The sequence below is a fragment of the Spermophilus citellus genome (genome assembly GCF_964194105.1).
Source record: "Spermophilus citellus genome assembly, chromosome: 10".
NCBI classification, from domain to species: Eukaryota; Metazoa; Chordata; class Mammalia; order Rodentia; family Sciuridae; genus Spermophilus; species Spermophilus citellus.
Window position 1 is genome coordinate 71927844 of NC_138197.1, and position 17149 is coordinate 71944992.

The 17149-nt window shown below is 50.5% G+C and overlaps 1 protein-coding gene across 1 annotated transcript; it reads right to left on the minus strand.

Annotated features, from left to right (window-relative positions):
- Positions 1-2184: 2184 nt before the first annotated feature.
- Positions 2185-10103, minus strand: KRT84 (keratin 84). Its single transcript, XM_081309101.1, has 9 exons — positions 9537-10103; positions 8142-8350; positions 7504-7564; positions 6587-6682; positions 5528-5692; positions 5254-5379; positions 4536-4756; positions 3885-3916; positions 2185-2604 (listed from the first exon to the last, which is right to left on the minus strand). The coding sequence occupies exons 1-9, from the start codon at positions 10086-10088 to the stop codon at positions 2255-2257; spliced, it is 1812 nt and encodes a 603-aa protein (XP_081165227.1). The 5' UTR covers positions 10089-10103; the 3' UTR covers positions 2185-2254.
- Positions 10104-17149: the final 7046 nt, after the last annotated feature.

Consider the following 17149-nt stretch of genomic DNA (forward strand, 5'->3'; position numbering starts at 1 on the left):
ACTTGAAACACCAGCCGACAAAGCTTGGAGTTATCTTTAACCCCTCTCTTCAAAACGAAAATGTTTAAAGGGACCAGATCATTTTCACAGTGTAGGCAGGCAAAGGTGACCTTAGAACTGAGGCCATAAATTGAGCCCTGGCACAGGGTGGATGTAGGTCTGGCTCAGAGGCACCAAGGCCACATGAGGAAGCCTTGGTATTGCTGTCTTGGAGGTGTGTGCAACTTTGCATAGGGGAGAGGAGCTGGAAGTCAGGAGCCTCTGGAAATGGCGGGGGGTGGCTGGTGAGGCCAGGGTCAGGCAGGCCTGAGGCTGTGAGCAGGGCACTCTGTATGTCCTTGGGTTGTTGACCAGGGTCTGGGTAAGGCTGAATATATAAAGATAAAATATGTTCTTCCTGATCTCTAAGAAGAGCTATCTCGGGGGAGGCTGATCAGCAAATAATTCCTACTATGACAGATGTGTCCTAATGGAGCACATCCAGGTTCCTGGTCATGACCCACATTGGCTGATTCCTATTTCCGCTTGAAATAGGAATGCCGTGTCTTGGCCTCTATAATGTAGCCAGACTCAACTCCGGGCAAGTCTCAAGTTTGTCATGCTCTCTATCACCTCTTGGTTTTTGCACACACTGTGGCCTCTGTTTGGAGCACTTCTTTCTTCTTTGTGTGGCTAAGGCATCATCCTTTGCTTCTCTGATAGGACATCACATTCTTTAGGAAGCTTTTCACGATGCCCCAAGTCTGCATTAAGCCTCTACCCTGTGCCAACTCTACTCTTAACAAAGAATCTATCAAATTGAGACTTAATTACTTGTGCATCTGTTCTACCAGATGGATTGGAAACTCTTCGGGGACAAGAATCGAATCTCATTCCCAACTCTTATGTAGTAGGCATTTATCAACTTGTTGAATGTGAGTGAAAGATGACAGGCCGCAAGTGAGGTGCATGGAGGAGATGGCAGTAGGAAGTGTGTGGGCAGATCACGAAGGCCTTGAAAACCATGTGAAGAAGCCTGGGCTACTTCTGGAGAGCAAGGGGGAGCCATTGAGGACTATAAGCAGGGGAGAACCATGACTGGTCTTCCATGTGAGAAAGATCTCTCCAGCAGCTTGGAGATGAATGAGTTGGGTGGAAACAAGAGCAGAGATGGAAAGACCCCGAGGTCCCTGCAGTGATCCCAGAGGACCTGGCACTGGGTAGGACCTGGGAACCAGGTGGAAGGGTTCACTTTGGTCAGGAGGAGGGCACCTCTGAAGGGTGAGGTGAGCTTGGGGAGAAGTGGGCTGTTTGTCACTTGTTCTGAGAGTCTTTGCTCCATGTCTTCTTTGTCTTGCAGAGCTGAGCCCCTCCCTGGAAGGTTCTGAGCTTTCTTTTCCCAGTGCTTCCCCTGGGCTCAGGATACCAGTCCTTGGCAAGTCCTTAGGAGGATGGACTGGGGGGCTCTAGGAAGCAGTCTCCCCATCCCCAGTGTAATCCAGAAGGAGAGGCCAGAGTCCTGTTAGAGTGAGCTCGGCAAGTTTATTGAAAACCCAGAAACACAAAGAGCAGCACAAACAGACGGCACCCCCACCCCCACGTTTCTCTGGAGCTCATAGACATAACCCTCCTGTGGCCAGGGCTGGGCCTCACACCACCAAAGTGGTGTGGAGTGCTACAGAGATCACCTCTCCACCCGCAGCCACCACCTCACCAATACCCCAGGAAGAGGAACACTAGGACATAAGCCACTGGAAGAACCACTGTGGGGTCCCTGGGCCACCAAAAACTGTGGGTATTTCTGGGCCAGGAAGAGAAGGAGAGAAATGTCCCCGGGCAGGGAAGGCAAGAAGCAGGAAGCAAGAGTTGTGGACACCTGCACTGTGCAGTCCACAGTGTGCTCCAGCTCCACCAAAGCTGCAGGTGGCCCTGGAACCCAAACACCTGCTTTTGGCTTGAACGGTCCTTTTCTTCCCAGGTACACTGTGTCTGGAATTGGGCTCTATCTGCATTTCCCTGGGAAATGGACCATGAGGAGTGATCCCAAGGAAGGAAATTGGGAATCAGAGAGAAGCCAGTTGGGCTGAGGCTGTGGACAGAGTATCTACACTGTGGCAAAATCCTTTAGGAGGTGTCTGACAAGGCACAGCTGCCCCTGGGGACAGCTTGCTGTTGGTGACTGGGCAGGAGGGGTGGCTAGAGACCTCTCAGGGGCACAAGCAGGGGACGTTGAGTTGGTTCTCCTCTGGACAGTGGCTGGGGCCTGGGGGTCGGCTTAGTACTTGGTCCTGCGAGAGGTGGTGGTGGACGAGAAGCGGACGCTGGAGCTGCGGGTACTGCGGCCACCACTGCAGCTGCTGAAGCTACCCTCAGTGGGCAGCGGGCACGGGACGCTGGGGGCGCAGGCCTCACCCACAAGCACTGAGCCCCCCTTGGTGCCTGTGCTCAGCAGGTCCCCGTGGCTGCCCCGTGCCCCACCCAGGCTGGAGCTGCAGGAAGTCAGGACCCCTCCTGTGGTGCGGATGCTGCTGCTGCCAGAGAAGGTGACTCCGCTGCGGGACAGGGTGGAGCCAGCAACCAGGTGCTCAGGCCCACACACCACGCCACCCCGGGTGCTGCTCACAGCTGCGGAGAAGAAACCATCAGAGAGGCTGACTCCAGGAGTCAGGGTCCTCTTTTCCTTCTCTTGTCTGGGTGGCCCAAAGACTGTGACTGCACTAAAAGCCAACAGCCAGGTCAAGAGGGGAGAATTCTGGAAATTCCCCTGGATGTTTGCATCTGTCCATCTGCTGACTGTCATTCATATGTGGCCCAGGTTGGTGGGAGTGAGGGTGGGGGCAGAGTGGGTGGGGTGGGCTGGATGACCCAGGCCCTGGAGCCTCTGGGAAGCTGTGACCTTCTCTCTGCCGTTATACTGGGTCCCTGGTGCACCCCCACGTTTTCCACTTACTCCCCCATAAGAAACCCTGTCAACATGGGTCCTTTGTCAGCTCTGGACACACTTCCATGCCCCAGGACTTGAACCCTAACCTCTGCATAGACTAGCCCCAGCCGGTCACTACATACTCTTTTCTGCCCCCTCCTCTCACCAGGGTCTTTGCTACCATCTGATCTCCCCTGGAGCTTAACCTCCTGCTGAAGGGCCATTGCTTGCTGCCCCTTCCTCTGCCTCCAGGGGCACTCTCCTCCTGGAAGGGGTAGCTCTGACCATCTGACCCACCCAGATTAGCACTCAGTCCCACCACGCATCTGTGTACATTTGTGTATCGAGTCAGAAATCTGGATCTGGATTCTGCCTAGTCTTGTGACTTCCAGCAAATCACATCTGGTATGCCAACGCCTGCTCCTCCTCCCGGAGGTCTTTCCAGGTTGAGGGTGGCAGTAACTAGGACTCACCTTTGCAAGAAGATTGAAATTCTAGAGAGCAGGAGCTGGCCTGGAGCTACACCATAGTGCTCTGCTCAGTGTCCTGCGTACTTTGGGTACAACCAGTACTATTTGACAGGAGGGGGAACTTCTACTCAGCTTGTCCCGTCCCTGCCATCGGGGAATGACAGACCTCCCTGGCACAGGCCTTTCCATTCCTTCTTTCTCTGAGATGGTTCCCTTGAAGGACAAGGTCATTCAAAGCAAAAGGGCTGAGTCTCTTCTGGAACTTTCTCCTACCTTGATGATTCTGCACACCCTTGTCAATGCTTTGCTCTGGGGAAGGCAGACTCCAAGAGATCTTGGACCTCAGCTGAGGACATGTCCCATTCCAAGGGGCAGGTGGCCCCTGCTTTCCTAACTGTCTTGGTCATAACCAAGGAGCTTCTTGGGAGGGCCCTGTACCCTGCATGAGCCTGAGTTTAAAAGAAATTTGAAGGAGAGAGAAATGTGAAGAGGAAAAGGTGTAAGCTACTTACATATGTTAACTGGGCCAACGCCTTCACAGATGCTGGAGAGAAAGGAACAATTTAGTTCACAGGCAGGGGATACTTGGCTCTCAGTCTCAGCTGTACATGCAATTGGGGAGCTTTGAAAAACCACATGTTCCTAGAGCCTACCCCCAAATTATTATTTTTTTTGGCACTGAGGATTGAACCCAGGGGTGCTTAACCGCTGAGCCACATCCCCAGCCTTTTAAATATTTTATTTAGAGACAAGGTCTTGCTGAGTTGCTTAAGTCCTCACTAAGTTGCTAAGATCTTCTTGCCTCATCTTCCTACCTCAGCCTCTTGAGCCACTGGAATTACAGGCATGTGCCACCATTCCTGGCTTATCCCCAAACTACTGAATTAAAATATTTAAGGAAATGTATTGTTATTATTTTTAATAAACCGGCCAACCAAGCAAAACTTATGAGACACTGTGTAGCTTTACAGACTTCACATTTGAGAGCACAGATCTAGAGCTACCTTCTAATCTCTGGACAAGGACAACCAACTAATGTTTGCGGAAAATGTATTGTCACCTCGGGGAGCAGCTTATTTTAGCAATTCTTCCCCTGGCCCCTCCCCTTACTTGCTTAACCTTCCCAAATGCCTATGTCTGACCTCCCCTCCCAGAACACTCACCGGACTTCCTCGCCCTCTAGCAGCCTCCTGTAGGTGGCGATCTCGATGTCCAGGCCCAGCTTGGCGTTCATGAGCTCCTGGTACTCCCGCAGCTGTCGTGCCATGTCCTGCTTGGCCTGCTGCAGGGCGCCCTCCAGGTCCGCCAGCTTGCATTTGGCGTCATTGAGGGCCGCCTGGCCCTGCTGCTCTGCCTCAACCACTGCTTCCTCCAGCTTGACTCGCTGCAGGGAGGGCAGTTTGCAGTTGGGCTTTGGCAGGGGCCCAGGGGTCGGGGGGCGGGTGGGGTGGGTTAGAAACACTGCCCACGGCTGATAGGGATGTAGCTGGGGCCAAGCCAGGGATGGAGCCTCTGGTGGCTGTTTTCCTAGGGATGGTGATCCTGTAGTTTGCTGTCACCAGAGGATAGAGCATACTTTCCCTCCCTTTCCATCCACATTGACTTCACCCTTCCTGATTTTTGCTGCCCATGGGGTCCAGAGAATCCACCTGTTCTTTCGACCTCCCCTCCCTCTCTGGGTCCGCCTCTGTTCATTCCTCCTACATGGGAGATTCTCCCTTCTTCCCTATTTCCTTCTCCAGGAAGTCTTTCCTGCACAAAGCCTCCATTCCTCTGTTTCTTGGTCTTGGCATGACCCTGACTTCATTGGATTTGGGGCTCCCTAAAGCTAGGGACCCTACCTCTCCCGCTCTGTGGCTTTCTCTCGTTTTTTGTGCCCACCTGAGCCTTGGCATGCTCAATCTCTGCCTTCAACCTGTGGATCAGCCGGGTCAGTTCATTGATCTCGTCCCGGGTGTGGCGTAGGTTGTCACAGTGTTGGCCAGCTGTCACTCGCATCTGCTCATACTGGGATGAGAAGGCAGTGTTTTGAAGTTTCAAAGGTCAGGTAAAGACCACAGCCCCCACCAAGTTGGGAGCTTCAGAACTTCCCTGGCTCTACTCCATTGTAAGGAGCACCCTCCCCCCAGGGCTAGCCACACCTCTTTTTGCCCACCTTGGTCTGGTACCAGGCCTCAGCATCAGCACGGCTGCGCCTGGCCACCTCCTCATACTGAGCCTTGACTTCAGCGATGATCCCGTCAAGGTTCAGGTCTCTGCTATTGTCCATCTTCACGATGACTGATGTCTCTGAGATGTGCGACTGCAGCAACTGGATTTCCTGTGTTGGAGGAACAGCAAGGAAGAAGGGCTCAGAGTCTCATCTGTGGCTCAGACCCTGCCATAGAGTCCCCAGGATGTGACTGGGATCAGGGGCAGAAAAACATTGCTATTTGGTTTAGGACACATCAAGATCCTCCACACTGAGGGCAAGGGAAAAGACGTGTCCGAGAACCATTTCAGTGTCACACTAGAACCTTTGCTATCTGTTGGGAGATAGCCCTTCAACCCTCTCCCTTGCTTAGGTTTTAAATAGTAAAATTGCAGTGTCCGTGGACTTGGTGGGGGGAGTGGGAGCCATGCTAGGGATTCAACTTTTCTTTGGCTCATCCAGAAAGTGGCTTTGCTGGTCACAGTCCATTGAGAGCTTCCAATATTTTAAACCATGGCCTCCCAAGTCTCAGAACTAGGAGGCTGGAGCTGGCTGGCAAGGCGAGGGCTCCTGGGAGTGTTCACTCAGGGTATCTTTGCTCAGAGCTGAAAACTCAGCCCTGCCTGGGTCGGCTCCAGATGAAACAGATCACATATGAAGCAAAAGATAACGAGTTAGTTTGTCTACTGGATCAGAAACATGTTTTCTTACATCTCCTGGCAAATCAGTTTTCCAGAGTCATCTGGCCAGTAGAAAGGAAGTGACATTCCTAGACCTCTGTCCTTAGCTTGGCTCATGGAGATTTGGATCACACATGCAAGGTGGCCATTCATAGGCCTGAGCCAGGCTGCTGAGAAGCCTGCTCCCCTGACCTGCTCCACTTGCAGATCCATGACACAGCACATAGACTTGGGTGGTAGGATGTAGGATGCCAACGTTTGAAAATATGCCAGCCTAGGCAAAGCCATCGGGAAGTCCAGGTCAAGCACTGATCCCCTTGGATGCCTTAGAGATGAGCCTCACCTCCATGTACAGGGTTTTAAGGAAGTCAATTTCCTGAGTTAGGGCATCCACGTTGGCTTCTAGATCAGATTTATTCAAGAAAGCTGTGTCCACATCCTGCATAGAAGAGAGAAGGATAAGATACTCATTACCTGTATGCTGCTTACCCATCCCAACTTGGCAGGATCTGCGAATGGGTGGAAGATCTGGTCAGTTTCCACAGGACCAATTCCTACAGGCTTTTAGGATGGGTGGAACGTCACTGAGTGGAAGTGACTATGGCTCTTCTGAGAACTCCTCCAGAGGCTGCTGGAAATTCTCCAGTGTTCATTTGAAAGCAAGGATTATGTAGCTAATTCACAATACTTAAAAGGTCATCTTTTCATACCTCTGATTCAAGTGACCCAATGAAGTAATCTGATGCCAAATCAGAATTTCCAAGGGAACCTGATGTGATCTTTGAGGTTCTGCTGTCTTTGTATACTCACAAAGCACTGATCTCCTCAGATGCCTGAGAGATGGGCCTCACCTCCGTGTACAGGGTTTTAAGGAAGTCAGTTTCCTGAGCTAGGGTATCCACGTTGGCTGAGTTAGGGTATCTATGTCTATATCTGAAGATAGATGCCAGCCATTCCTGGCAGAGCATACCTTGCAGAGGAAAGTACATTTGGGGTGGGTGTGGTACTAGGAGGTGTATTCTGGGATTGTAAGTCATACACACCACCTCAGATATCCCATCCACTGAGATGTGTAGAGCTGGAGAAGAACTCACAGCCCCCAACCCCATGTGAGACATGGAGACACTGGAGCTCACAGAGGTTCCCTTCCATTTTCAAACATAGTCCCTGATTCCATGGGACTCCCTGGGATGTTTCTGGGGGTTCTTGAGAATATTTGCCCTGCCGGAGGAGAAATTTGGGTTTGTTGCTCTTCTTTACCTTCTTCAGAGTCACAAACTCATTCTCAGCATTGGCTCGGAATCCCACCTCCTCCTCATACCTGGATGATAAAGATGAAGGGGTTAGTTCTCACTGCAAACTGAGAACCAGTGACTCCTAAGCCCCCAGCAAGCCTCTGAGGAACTCTCTGCTTCATTGAGTAACATGGCTCCCTGTTCCATCTTTAAGACCTATGAGTTGGTGGCCTTAGTTCTTCCAAATCCATTTTACCTTTTCAACTTGGATTTGGGGTCTGGAGTTCTGGACCATTGCTATACTCCTCTGTTAGAAATGACTTAGGGTCATTGCACTTGACCACTGACAGAGTAGGATCTAACTCAATGCTGAATGTGGGCATTGTTTTCAGAATCAAGGGAATCCTTTTTCTGGGAATCTCACTCATTCCCACTGACAGTATTAGGGACAAACCATGCTCAATTCCAAGACTTCTTTATCCTCAGGACTCATGGAGGCACTCTTCCTCCCCCTTCACATATTACTATCCTCAATCCTGTCCCCAAGCTGTGTATTGTAGCCAACCAATTCCCACCCTCCCAGTTGCTGTCATATGAGCTGGGCTGCTGCTTTGGGAGCAGCCTGTGCCTGTCATCAGTGTGTGCAATCCGGGTTCCACTCACTTCTTCTTGAAGCCCTCGAGGACATCTTGCAAGTGGTTCCTCTCAGCCTGCAGCCGGGCCTGGTCACTGACCAGTGTCTCCAGCTGCCTTCGCAAGTTGGTGATGTAGTTCTCAAAGAGAGGTTCTAGGTTGCTCCTGGCACATTTCTGCTCTTGGAGGAAGCTCCACTTGGTTTCTAAGAGCTTGTTCTGTTGCTCTAGGAACCGTACCTAGATCCACAGGGACAAAGAAATGAAGTGTTTGATAGAGTCCCCACATGTTGGCCAGTTCTCTAGATGGCTGGCAATGAATCTCCATCACATGTGGACAGTGTTGTCTCTTTTGTTGACTTTCATTCCTCTTCCAATGCAGGTCACACTGGAAGGGCATGTCCATGACCCTCTACTCACGTTCAGTCAGTCTTGACTACAAATAGACATGTTTCAGTACAATCCCCTCTTTTTCCCGCTAAGAAAGATGTAAGACAGTTCATGGGGAAGGTGGAAAGACTGATTCTGCTTAAGCTGGGGTTTGTCTATAGCTGAAAACAGATGCCAGCTATTCCTGGCAGACCATACCTTGCAGAGGAAAGTACATTTGGGGTGGGTGTGGTACTAGGAGGTGTATTCTGGGATCATAAGCCATACCTACCACCTCAGATATCCCATCCACTGAGATGTGTAGAGCTGGAGAAGAACTCACAGCCCCTACCCCTATGTTAGACATGGAGAAACTGGAGCTCACAGAGTTTCCATTTTCAAACATAGCCCTAGCTTCCTTCTCCATGGACATGGCCTTGGGAGGTCAAGTCTTTTGGAAGTTCCATGTCACTGTTCCTCTGTATCAGTGACTACCAGTGTTGGGACCTAGATTTCCCTCAATCTAGGCAACTTGGCCAAACATTCACAGGAGGATGTATTTTTTTTTCTTTTTACATGAAAATTACTCAATTCACTGTCCGCTTTCCTAATGCTGCACAGATGGGGCCACCCAGCTTCAGAAATTGAATATCTTATTAAGGAAACCACAATCTCAAAGGATTAAATCTTTTGAACTTACAACACTCTACATCTGACTGAAGTCCTGGTACTTCCAGCCTGTTGAGGAGACATTTCTAAGTGACCAGATAGTAGGTCTAATTTTTTCCCAGATGCCCTCAGCTTTGGCTAGCCGCCCCTCCTTCCTCCAGAAGACATGACCAGGCCTTGGCCTGTGTCACCATGTAGCAGTTTCTCTGGCTTGTCCTCGTTCCTTGACAGAACCTCCCAGAGGTCATACCTCAATGCTTTGGTAGACACCCAAAGGATCTGGGTCAAAGGTGCTGCCCCAGAGCTGGACTAGTTCTTTTTAAGAGACAGAACTCCCAAGACTTTAACCTCACTATCCCAGACCCAGAGATTCAGCCATTATAACTACCTTGTCAATGAAGGAGGCGAACTTGTTGTTGAGGGTCTTGATTTGCTCCTTCTCATCCTTCTTCACCCTCTGGGCATTGGGGTCAATCTCCAGGTTGAGGGGCGTCAGCAGGCTCTGGTTAACAGTCACCGCTGTGATAGATGGGGCTGCTGGTCCTCCAATTCCTCCAACTCTGTAGCCAAAGCCAGGGCCGCTGAAACCATGGCCAAACCCACTGCCGCCTCCAAAGCCCAGACCAACACCACTGCAGGCCCTAAATCCCAGACCGACACCACTCCTGTCACCAAAGCCGAAGGCCATCCTACTGCCAGGACCAAAGCCAACTCCACAGCGGGTGCGATGAGGGCCTACAGCTGCCATCTGGGGTGCATGGGACCCAAAGTTGATGACACTCCGACTACCAAAGGCACCAAGGCCCCGGAGACCAGGCCCACTCTTGCAGGAGACAGAGCTGGCCTGAAAGTGGCTCAGGTTCTGGGGGGTCACGGCTGAGCAAGAGCTGAAGCTGCCCATCCTGCACCCAGAGCTGACTCTGTAGGAGCGACAAGACATGGTGGCTTCCTCCTGGGTGAGAGCCAAGGATGATTGCAGAATGGGGCGAGCTGGAGTGGGGAGTCCCTTTGAGGCTAGTGGATCCCTCTCACCCCTTTTATGTATGTGGGGATCTGAGGATGGGCCCCATAAAAACGAAAAAGGCATTTATGAGCTTGGGTAGTTAGCAGAAACTCTTCATGCCTATAACCTCCTTAACAATGAGCTAACTCGGACACACCTATTCTCATCAGGATGAGGACTGTAACATCAGACCCATAAACATTAAAAACACATAAACACATAAACATTATGGTCCTATTTTTCCCCATAAGTCCACCACAATTGCCATTATGGGGACATTAATTTGCTTTGGTCATAAATTCAGAGGTTTTTCCACTGCCAGTGTGGCTAACCACCAGAAGGTTAGGATGCTAACAGTCATGGCCAGAGGCTCATGAGGGGTGCATCTGTGCAGACATGTCACCCTAAAAAGGTGAGTGGTTGTACAGAGGAGAGAGACAGGGTCTGTGCAGCTCCACGTAAGAAGCGATTGAAAGAGAATATATATATATTTTTTACATCTCTGCGGATAGATGGAATAATCAAAAGACCTTTTGCAGTGTTTTATCTCTTCTCCATGATCAGGTTTGGGTGTTTACATAAAAGTTAAATCCATAGTAAAGTTTGTTTGGGCCAGTGTTGACATAGCTCTGATTTGAGATGCTCAAAGGAGATTCATTCATTTAAGAATTGATTGTCCACCCTGTGCCAGGCAGTGTGGGTCTGTGTGTAATGTTAACTACAAGGTTTGGAGCTCTTCCAATAATAGACCATAGGGCTGATTTATAATCCTGCCTATGCAGGCTACTTATTATCAATGAATCTTTGGTTAGGGTACAGAGACACACAGCAATAAGCATCTGGATAGAAAATGAAAAGTTCAAAGCAGCTGGATATTGTTCTTGTCCACAATGTTGGACATTGAAGCTGATTTACCTTTTCTGTTCTCTTATGTGACATGGTTCCTCCTTGTTGTCCTGTGCCTGGGAGAACTTGTGTTTGGAAGCTTGAGCTTCTTTGAGAAGCTTAGGATTCTACTAAGAAGGGAATATGTGCTCTGGACTGGAAGTATACAGCTCAGATGTGCACTATTTTCTGTAGATTCAGGTATCAGCTGTGTACCTAAGAGGAAGGAAAAGCTGGAAAATAAATAACAAGTCGAGCTCCCAGTGGCCTCTGTGTTGCTGTGTTCAGTGCTGTTCTGGGTCTTCTTTTCCCTCAACTCAGCCATATTTGACATACTCAGTTCATCCTTGATGCACGTTCTGTGTCCATTTCCAAGCATCACATTCTCTCAATTTCTTTCTAGTCTTCTTAGCCAGTTCTTCCTCATGTCCCTAACCTCTACACATCACAGCGTCCCTGGACTCAGTCCTGTGCCTTTTCTCATCTTTGCATACACCTTGGTGACATCAGTCAGACTCATGACTTTAAAGACTGTGTATCAGCTACTCCCCAGGCAGGGCTCTCCCCCAGACCTCCCCACACATGTGTTTTAATTGATAGCTCCATTTGGATATTAGACAGGAAACTTAATCCTAGTGTGTCCCAAGATGTTCCCCAAATCATTCCTACTAAATACTTTCTACTTTGCCATCCTCAGTATCCCTGAAGCAGCTCAGACCAAAAATCTTGGAGTGGTCCTCGTTCCCTCTGTTTTTGCCATATCCCTCGTTCCATCCATTGGCGAGTATATCTGGACTCTTGCCTCTCCACTGCTGCCATGTGGGTCTAAGACTGTCACTCCTCACTGGCTCCATCCATTCATCCTCCAGCTAGACTCCCTGCTTCCTGGACTGCACCTTCAGACTTCTCTCAACATTATGGTCAGGGGGATCCTTCAAAAACTTGTAAGGCCATATCACTTCTGTGCTCAGAGCCAATGCCATGGAAGATTCTCCAGCATGCCTCCCATTCCTGACCTTCCTACTGCTCACTCTGCTCCCACCACTGTGGGCTCTGGCTTGTCCATCAAACAGGCAGAAACACTCCTGCCTTAGACATTTACCCACTTGCTGGTTTCACTGCAAGGATATTTCCTCTCAAAAGCTCCTCAGCCATGTCCCTTAACTCTTCCAGGTCTTTGATCTCCATCCAAGCTCCCTGCTCCTTTTTCCTTAGCACTTCTCACCATCTGAGGTCATCTCTTGCACAGAATTGCAGTATAATATCTGTCCGCCCTGGCTGGAGCATAAGCTTTAAGTAGTGACAACATTGTGGATTTTGTTCTCCTGGGTGACCCCAGTACTTGGTAGAGTGAGGGCACATGGCAGGTATGCTACCTAGTTCTGTTGAATGAATAAATACACCACAAAAGTTAAAATCAGGAAGAGAAAGGAGAGAGGAGAGCAGGGAGGATAAAGAAGAGGAATTGGGGCATTTGTTTTTGCAGATATTTTAGAAAGAGAATCTCCAGGCTTCACAGTGAGCAGGAATGACCCTGGAGATGCTGGTGGTGCAGAAACTCAAGAGCTCACAGGGGAACTAGTCCAGTTTCTCCAGATCCTGCTTCTAGGGGCTTAAATCTGTCTGGTTGAAGGAAAAGACACCTCACTCTTCTAAGGATAGGCAAAAGTTTCCAGGATATTGAGAAGGGAACCAGAGGAGCCCCACTGGAGGAGAAAGAGGGAGGGGGAGCAGGAGGATGCCATCGAGGGCACCAGTGAGGACAGAGAACTTGAGGACATAGACTTTGGAATCAGATGGACCCAGGTTCACTCCAGTTTTGCCACCTGTCAGAAGTGTGATCTGGGAGAGGGATGCACTGAGGGGAGGATGGTGACAGCATCCTGTTTCAGGTGCGTACAGGCCGTAAGGGGTGCTTGATTGTAGACAACTTGAAAACAGTAATGCAACCAGCTAAAATCTGTTTTTCATTATCAACATGCCCTGGCTGTTCTAAATAATGTTGGTAGTCAAAGATCACCCTGATTCCATGGCATATCAGTGACCTTGGCTGGGCGGGGGCGGGTGTTTAACCTCTCTGAGCCTCAGTTTCCTCATTCGTATATGGAGTTAGACCTGCTTCACATCGTTCCAAGGATTCAACATGGACACATTTGGGATGTGTGTTGTCAAGGCCTGGGGACCCTTCCCGAGCTCCATTGCTTTCTCTCCCCCTTTTCCTCCTTCCTGTCCTCTCTACCCTTTTCTCTCTCTTTAGCCCAAACCTCCCTCCATTTCTGGGCAGTCCTCCCTATTCCTGTCCTGCAACCCACACCCCTCCTGTGGCTCATTATCCCATTAGGCATTCCTGGGCTGTCCCAAGTTTCAGCTTCCTTGATCCCCGAGCAGAACGGGTGGAGTGGGGGTGACTGGGACCAGCCAAGCCTAACCCTGTCACCATCAGCACTTTATAGTTCTGAGGTATCATTTCACCAGATGATGCATAACACAACACTCAGACATTTTCAAGGGGGTGGCAGGTAGAGAGAGGGGAGGAGTTGTCCTGGCAACCCTGGGCTCGAGGTTTTGCTGCCGTGACAGTTTCTTTTTGCTGTCGTCAGTCCACCTGAATGTAATCCTGGAGATCTGGCTGCGCCCAGCCGTGGCTCCTCAGCTGTGTCACTGGCCGACTGCTGGGTCATCATGATGCTATCTGTGGAGTAGGGAGGCGGGCCGAGTGGCAGGGGAGGGGACCCCCTCCTGGTTGGCTGAGCAGGGTCTGGGAACCCTGGGCATGCGGTGTGGCAGGGTGTGTGTGGGTTGGGTGGGGGGGATGAAAGGGGGCAGTCCAGGCGCTGAGCAGCCTTTGCTAAGTGCCGCCTTCTGAGTGCTTCCGTTTTGCCCGGGGATGAGTTTGTGCTGGAGCGAGGCACTGGCCAGGGAGGAGGTCCTTTCTCACGCTGAGACCTGCCCCTGCTGGGAAAGCACGTTGGGAGTCCCCACAGAAGGAGCCGGAATGGGAGGGGAGGCTGAGTCCACTCTTGCCCATACCTCCACCTCTGCCCACTCAGACTAATGACCACTTGCTTGAAACCCAAACATCTCCCCAGGGGAGATAAAGTGCCTCTTCTCATTGGGCACCCTCTTCCTGCAGGAAGGATGAGGTTTTCAGGTTTAAGCCAAATTCCTCCCATTACTCACGCAGTGCCATCTGGCCAGAGTGAAAATGTTCCTGCTAGGTGCGGTTTGCTTCAATAACCCTTCACTGAGTGCTCCTGTGTGCCCAACACTGTAACTAGGTGCTGGGATGGCCAAGGGAGCCCTTTTTCTGCTATCAGATCCACTGACTGAATCACTGTGCCATTTAGGAAGTCATTGTCCCCTGCCAAGATTCTTTCTGGGTGCTCAAGTAACCCTAGTAGAGAGAAGCAGCAGGAAGAGGGCTTGGGGCCACAGTGAGGAAGGGACCATTTGAGGCAGAGGCAGTGGGCACCTGGGGATGGGCCATCGGAGCAGGTCAGGGTGTATGGGGACAGGAGAGGCTCTATGTGAGTACTTGAGAGCCGGGGGGGATAAGGGACAAGGAAATGGAGACATTCTGGGAAGGCAGGAGCTCCATCTTGGTCCTTCCACCATCCCCGACCTGCTTGTTCCCACGCTGTCCTCCCTGGCACTCTGCGTGGGATTGAAAGCTAGATTCTCCAGGCAGAGTCAAACGTAGTGAAGTTCTGGCTTGCTGTAGACGGTTCTTAGCCTGCCTCCCCCCCAGGCTGGTTCCTTTTGTGTCCCAGCACCCAGGGAGCTGGCCCAGAGGGGAAGGAAGCTCAGGAGGTGTTTCCTGAGTCGCATGGAATGAGATACACTGTGCTACCACCAGGAGGCGCTTTTGTCTCACCTGTTTTGAGTCATCACCACCCCATGGGAGGAAGGGAGAATGGGTTACTGCCAGACAGTGAGGAGTGGGGGAGTCCTTGGAATGTTCTAGAGGGGACAAACCCAGGTCCATGAGCTTATCTCCAGACCTGAGCAGGGGGCGCCCCACTGCTGGGATGAGTAGTGCTTAGTACATGGTTGCAGGCAGCCTCCCCTTTCTAGCAGAACTGTTAAGGGCCCAGGTACTTGGGAACCAAAGTCTAAAAGGGGTGGCAGGCAGGCCAGAGAGGCCCCCTGTGAGGGTAAGGGATCATTTTAATTTTTACTCAGCTCAAACACCTAAAGGGGGCGTCCCCGGGGCCTCAGGTAGTCTTCTGTGAGATAGAGATAGCCAGTCTCTTTGGAATCTCAGGTTTCGGTGTACTCCTGGCCAGAGTGTTTCTGTTGCTTCCAGAGCTGAGTTATTAATGGGCTGGGAGCTCCGCTGGTTTCGGGGCCAGGTCCAGAGCAACAGGGATGCAAGTGGCACTGAGGCTCCTGAGGCCCACCATCCCCTCCCTCCTTCCCTCGCACCTGGCACACACCTCTGGAATCACAGGCTCTGCTGGGCCCTGGACACGTGTCCTTCCACTGGCTTCCTTCCCCTCACAGTCCTGTGGCTGTTGGGATTCAGGCTGGCCTGCTTCCTGCTACTTCTCCTGGGGAGCTTCCAGAGTCCTGTGACTCAAGAGGGACCCTCGGTTATGTTTCCCATGTCCCTCTGCTCTGCCACCTTCACAATAGTCCTCTCAGCTGGAGTTTCCTGTTCCAGGCCCACATTACTGCTAAGCTGTACATTTCATGGTCTTGGGCCAGGCTCCTTTTAAAAGGAGCCTCATGGACCTGCTATACTCATTTATAATGTATGATTCAATGAATTTAATCTATTCCCAGATATGTGGAACCATCATTGCAGTCAATTTTAGAACGTTTTCATCACTTAAAAAAAAAAAAAAAAGAGAGAGAGAGAAATTTTAGTTATCTCCCAACTCCTATCACCTACTTCCTCCAGACCTAAGCAGCTACCACTCAGCTCCCTCCCTCTCTAGATTTCCCTGTTCTGAACTTCCATTGCATTTATTATGTGAATGAAATAAAATAATAGGTGGTCTTTCGCGTCTGGCTTCTATCACTTTGTAAAACTTCTTTATAGTTCACCTATATTGTGACAGGTATAATTATTCCATTCTTTTTTTATGCCCAAGATAGGATTCCATTGTACGGATACGGATCCCATGTCGTTGATCCATTCCATTCACCTGTTGATGGGCATTTGATTGTTTCCTCCTCCTGGCTACTTTGAATCATGTCGAAAGTTTGTGTGGCCATGTATTTTCATTTCTCTTGGTATATACCTAGGAAAGGAATTGCTGGGTCATATGGTAACTCCATGTTCAAGAGTCTGAGGAACTGCTAGAATGTTCTGCACATCATTGTACCATTTTACAGTCCCTATCCTGGGCCCTCAGCGCTGGGCCTGCTGTATGTACAGGGCTGTCTTGTTCACCGTGGTGCTATCAGGTCCTGGATGGTCTGACCCAAGCCGGTGCTTGATAAATATATATTGTGTGACTGAAAAAGTGAATGAATAAGTTCTATTGAACATGTTGCCACAAATCTGCACCTCCAGGCTTCCTGTCAGATTCTGTCCTTGCAATCTTCCCTTTGAGCTTCTCTCTGACCCTCTTTTCAGCACAATCATTTGTTGCTTCTTGTTGTTCTCATATTTTTTTAGCATCATTATTTATGACTCCTTGATGAGGCTGAGAGTCCCTCCAGGGGTAAGAGTGTGTCTTTGTCATCTCTGTATCACTAGCCAGTGCTTGGCACAGGATGGCTGTCAAGGGAGGGTTCAGGAGGGGGAGAGAGCCCTAGGGGAGAGGCTGTTTCAGGGGTCATTGAGGCAACAGGGAAGGGCACTGGAACCTTGCAGAGGGTAGAACCATTTCCACTGAATCTTGTCTCCAGATCTCAGGGTTTTCCAAATGGGAAGAGGAGGTTGGAGTGTCCTGGGCTTCCTTCCTTGCTGGGCTGATGCCCATCTTCACTGGTTTGCCCAGGCCGCGACTGTGTAGGCCCTGGGGATGGTCCAGAACAGGGAATGGAGCCCAAACAGGGTTTGGGGACTGCTACATCTAAACATGATAGCAGGCCCCAGGGTTTTCTATAGACTGTATGCAAGGCCCCATGCAGTGAGGAGGCCTCTGTATAATACGGTTGCT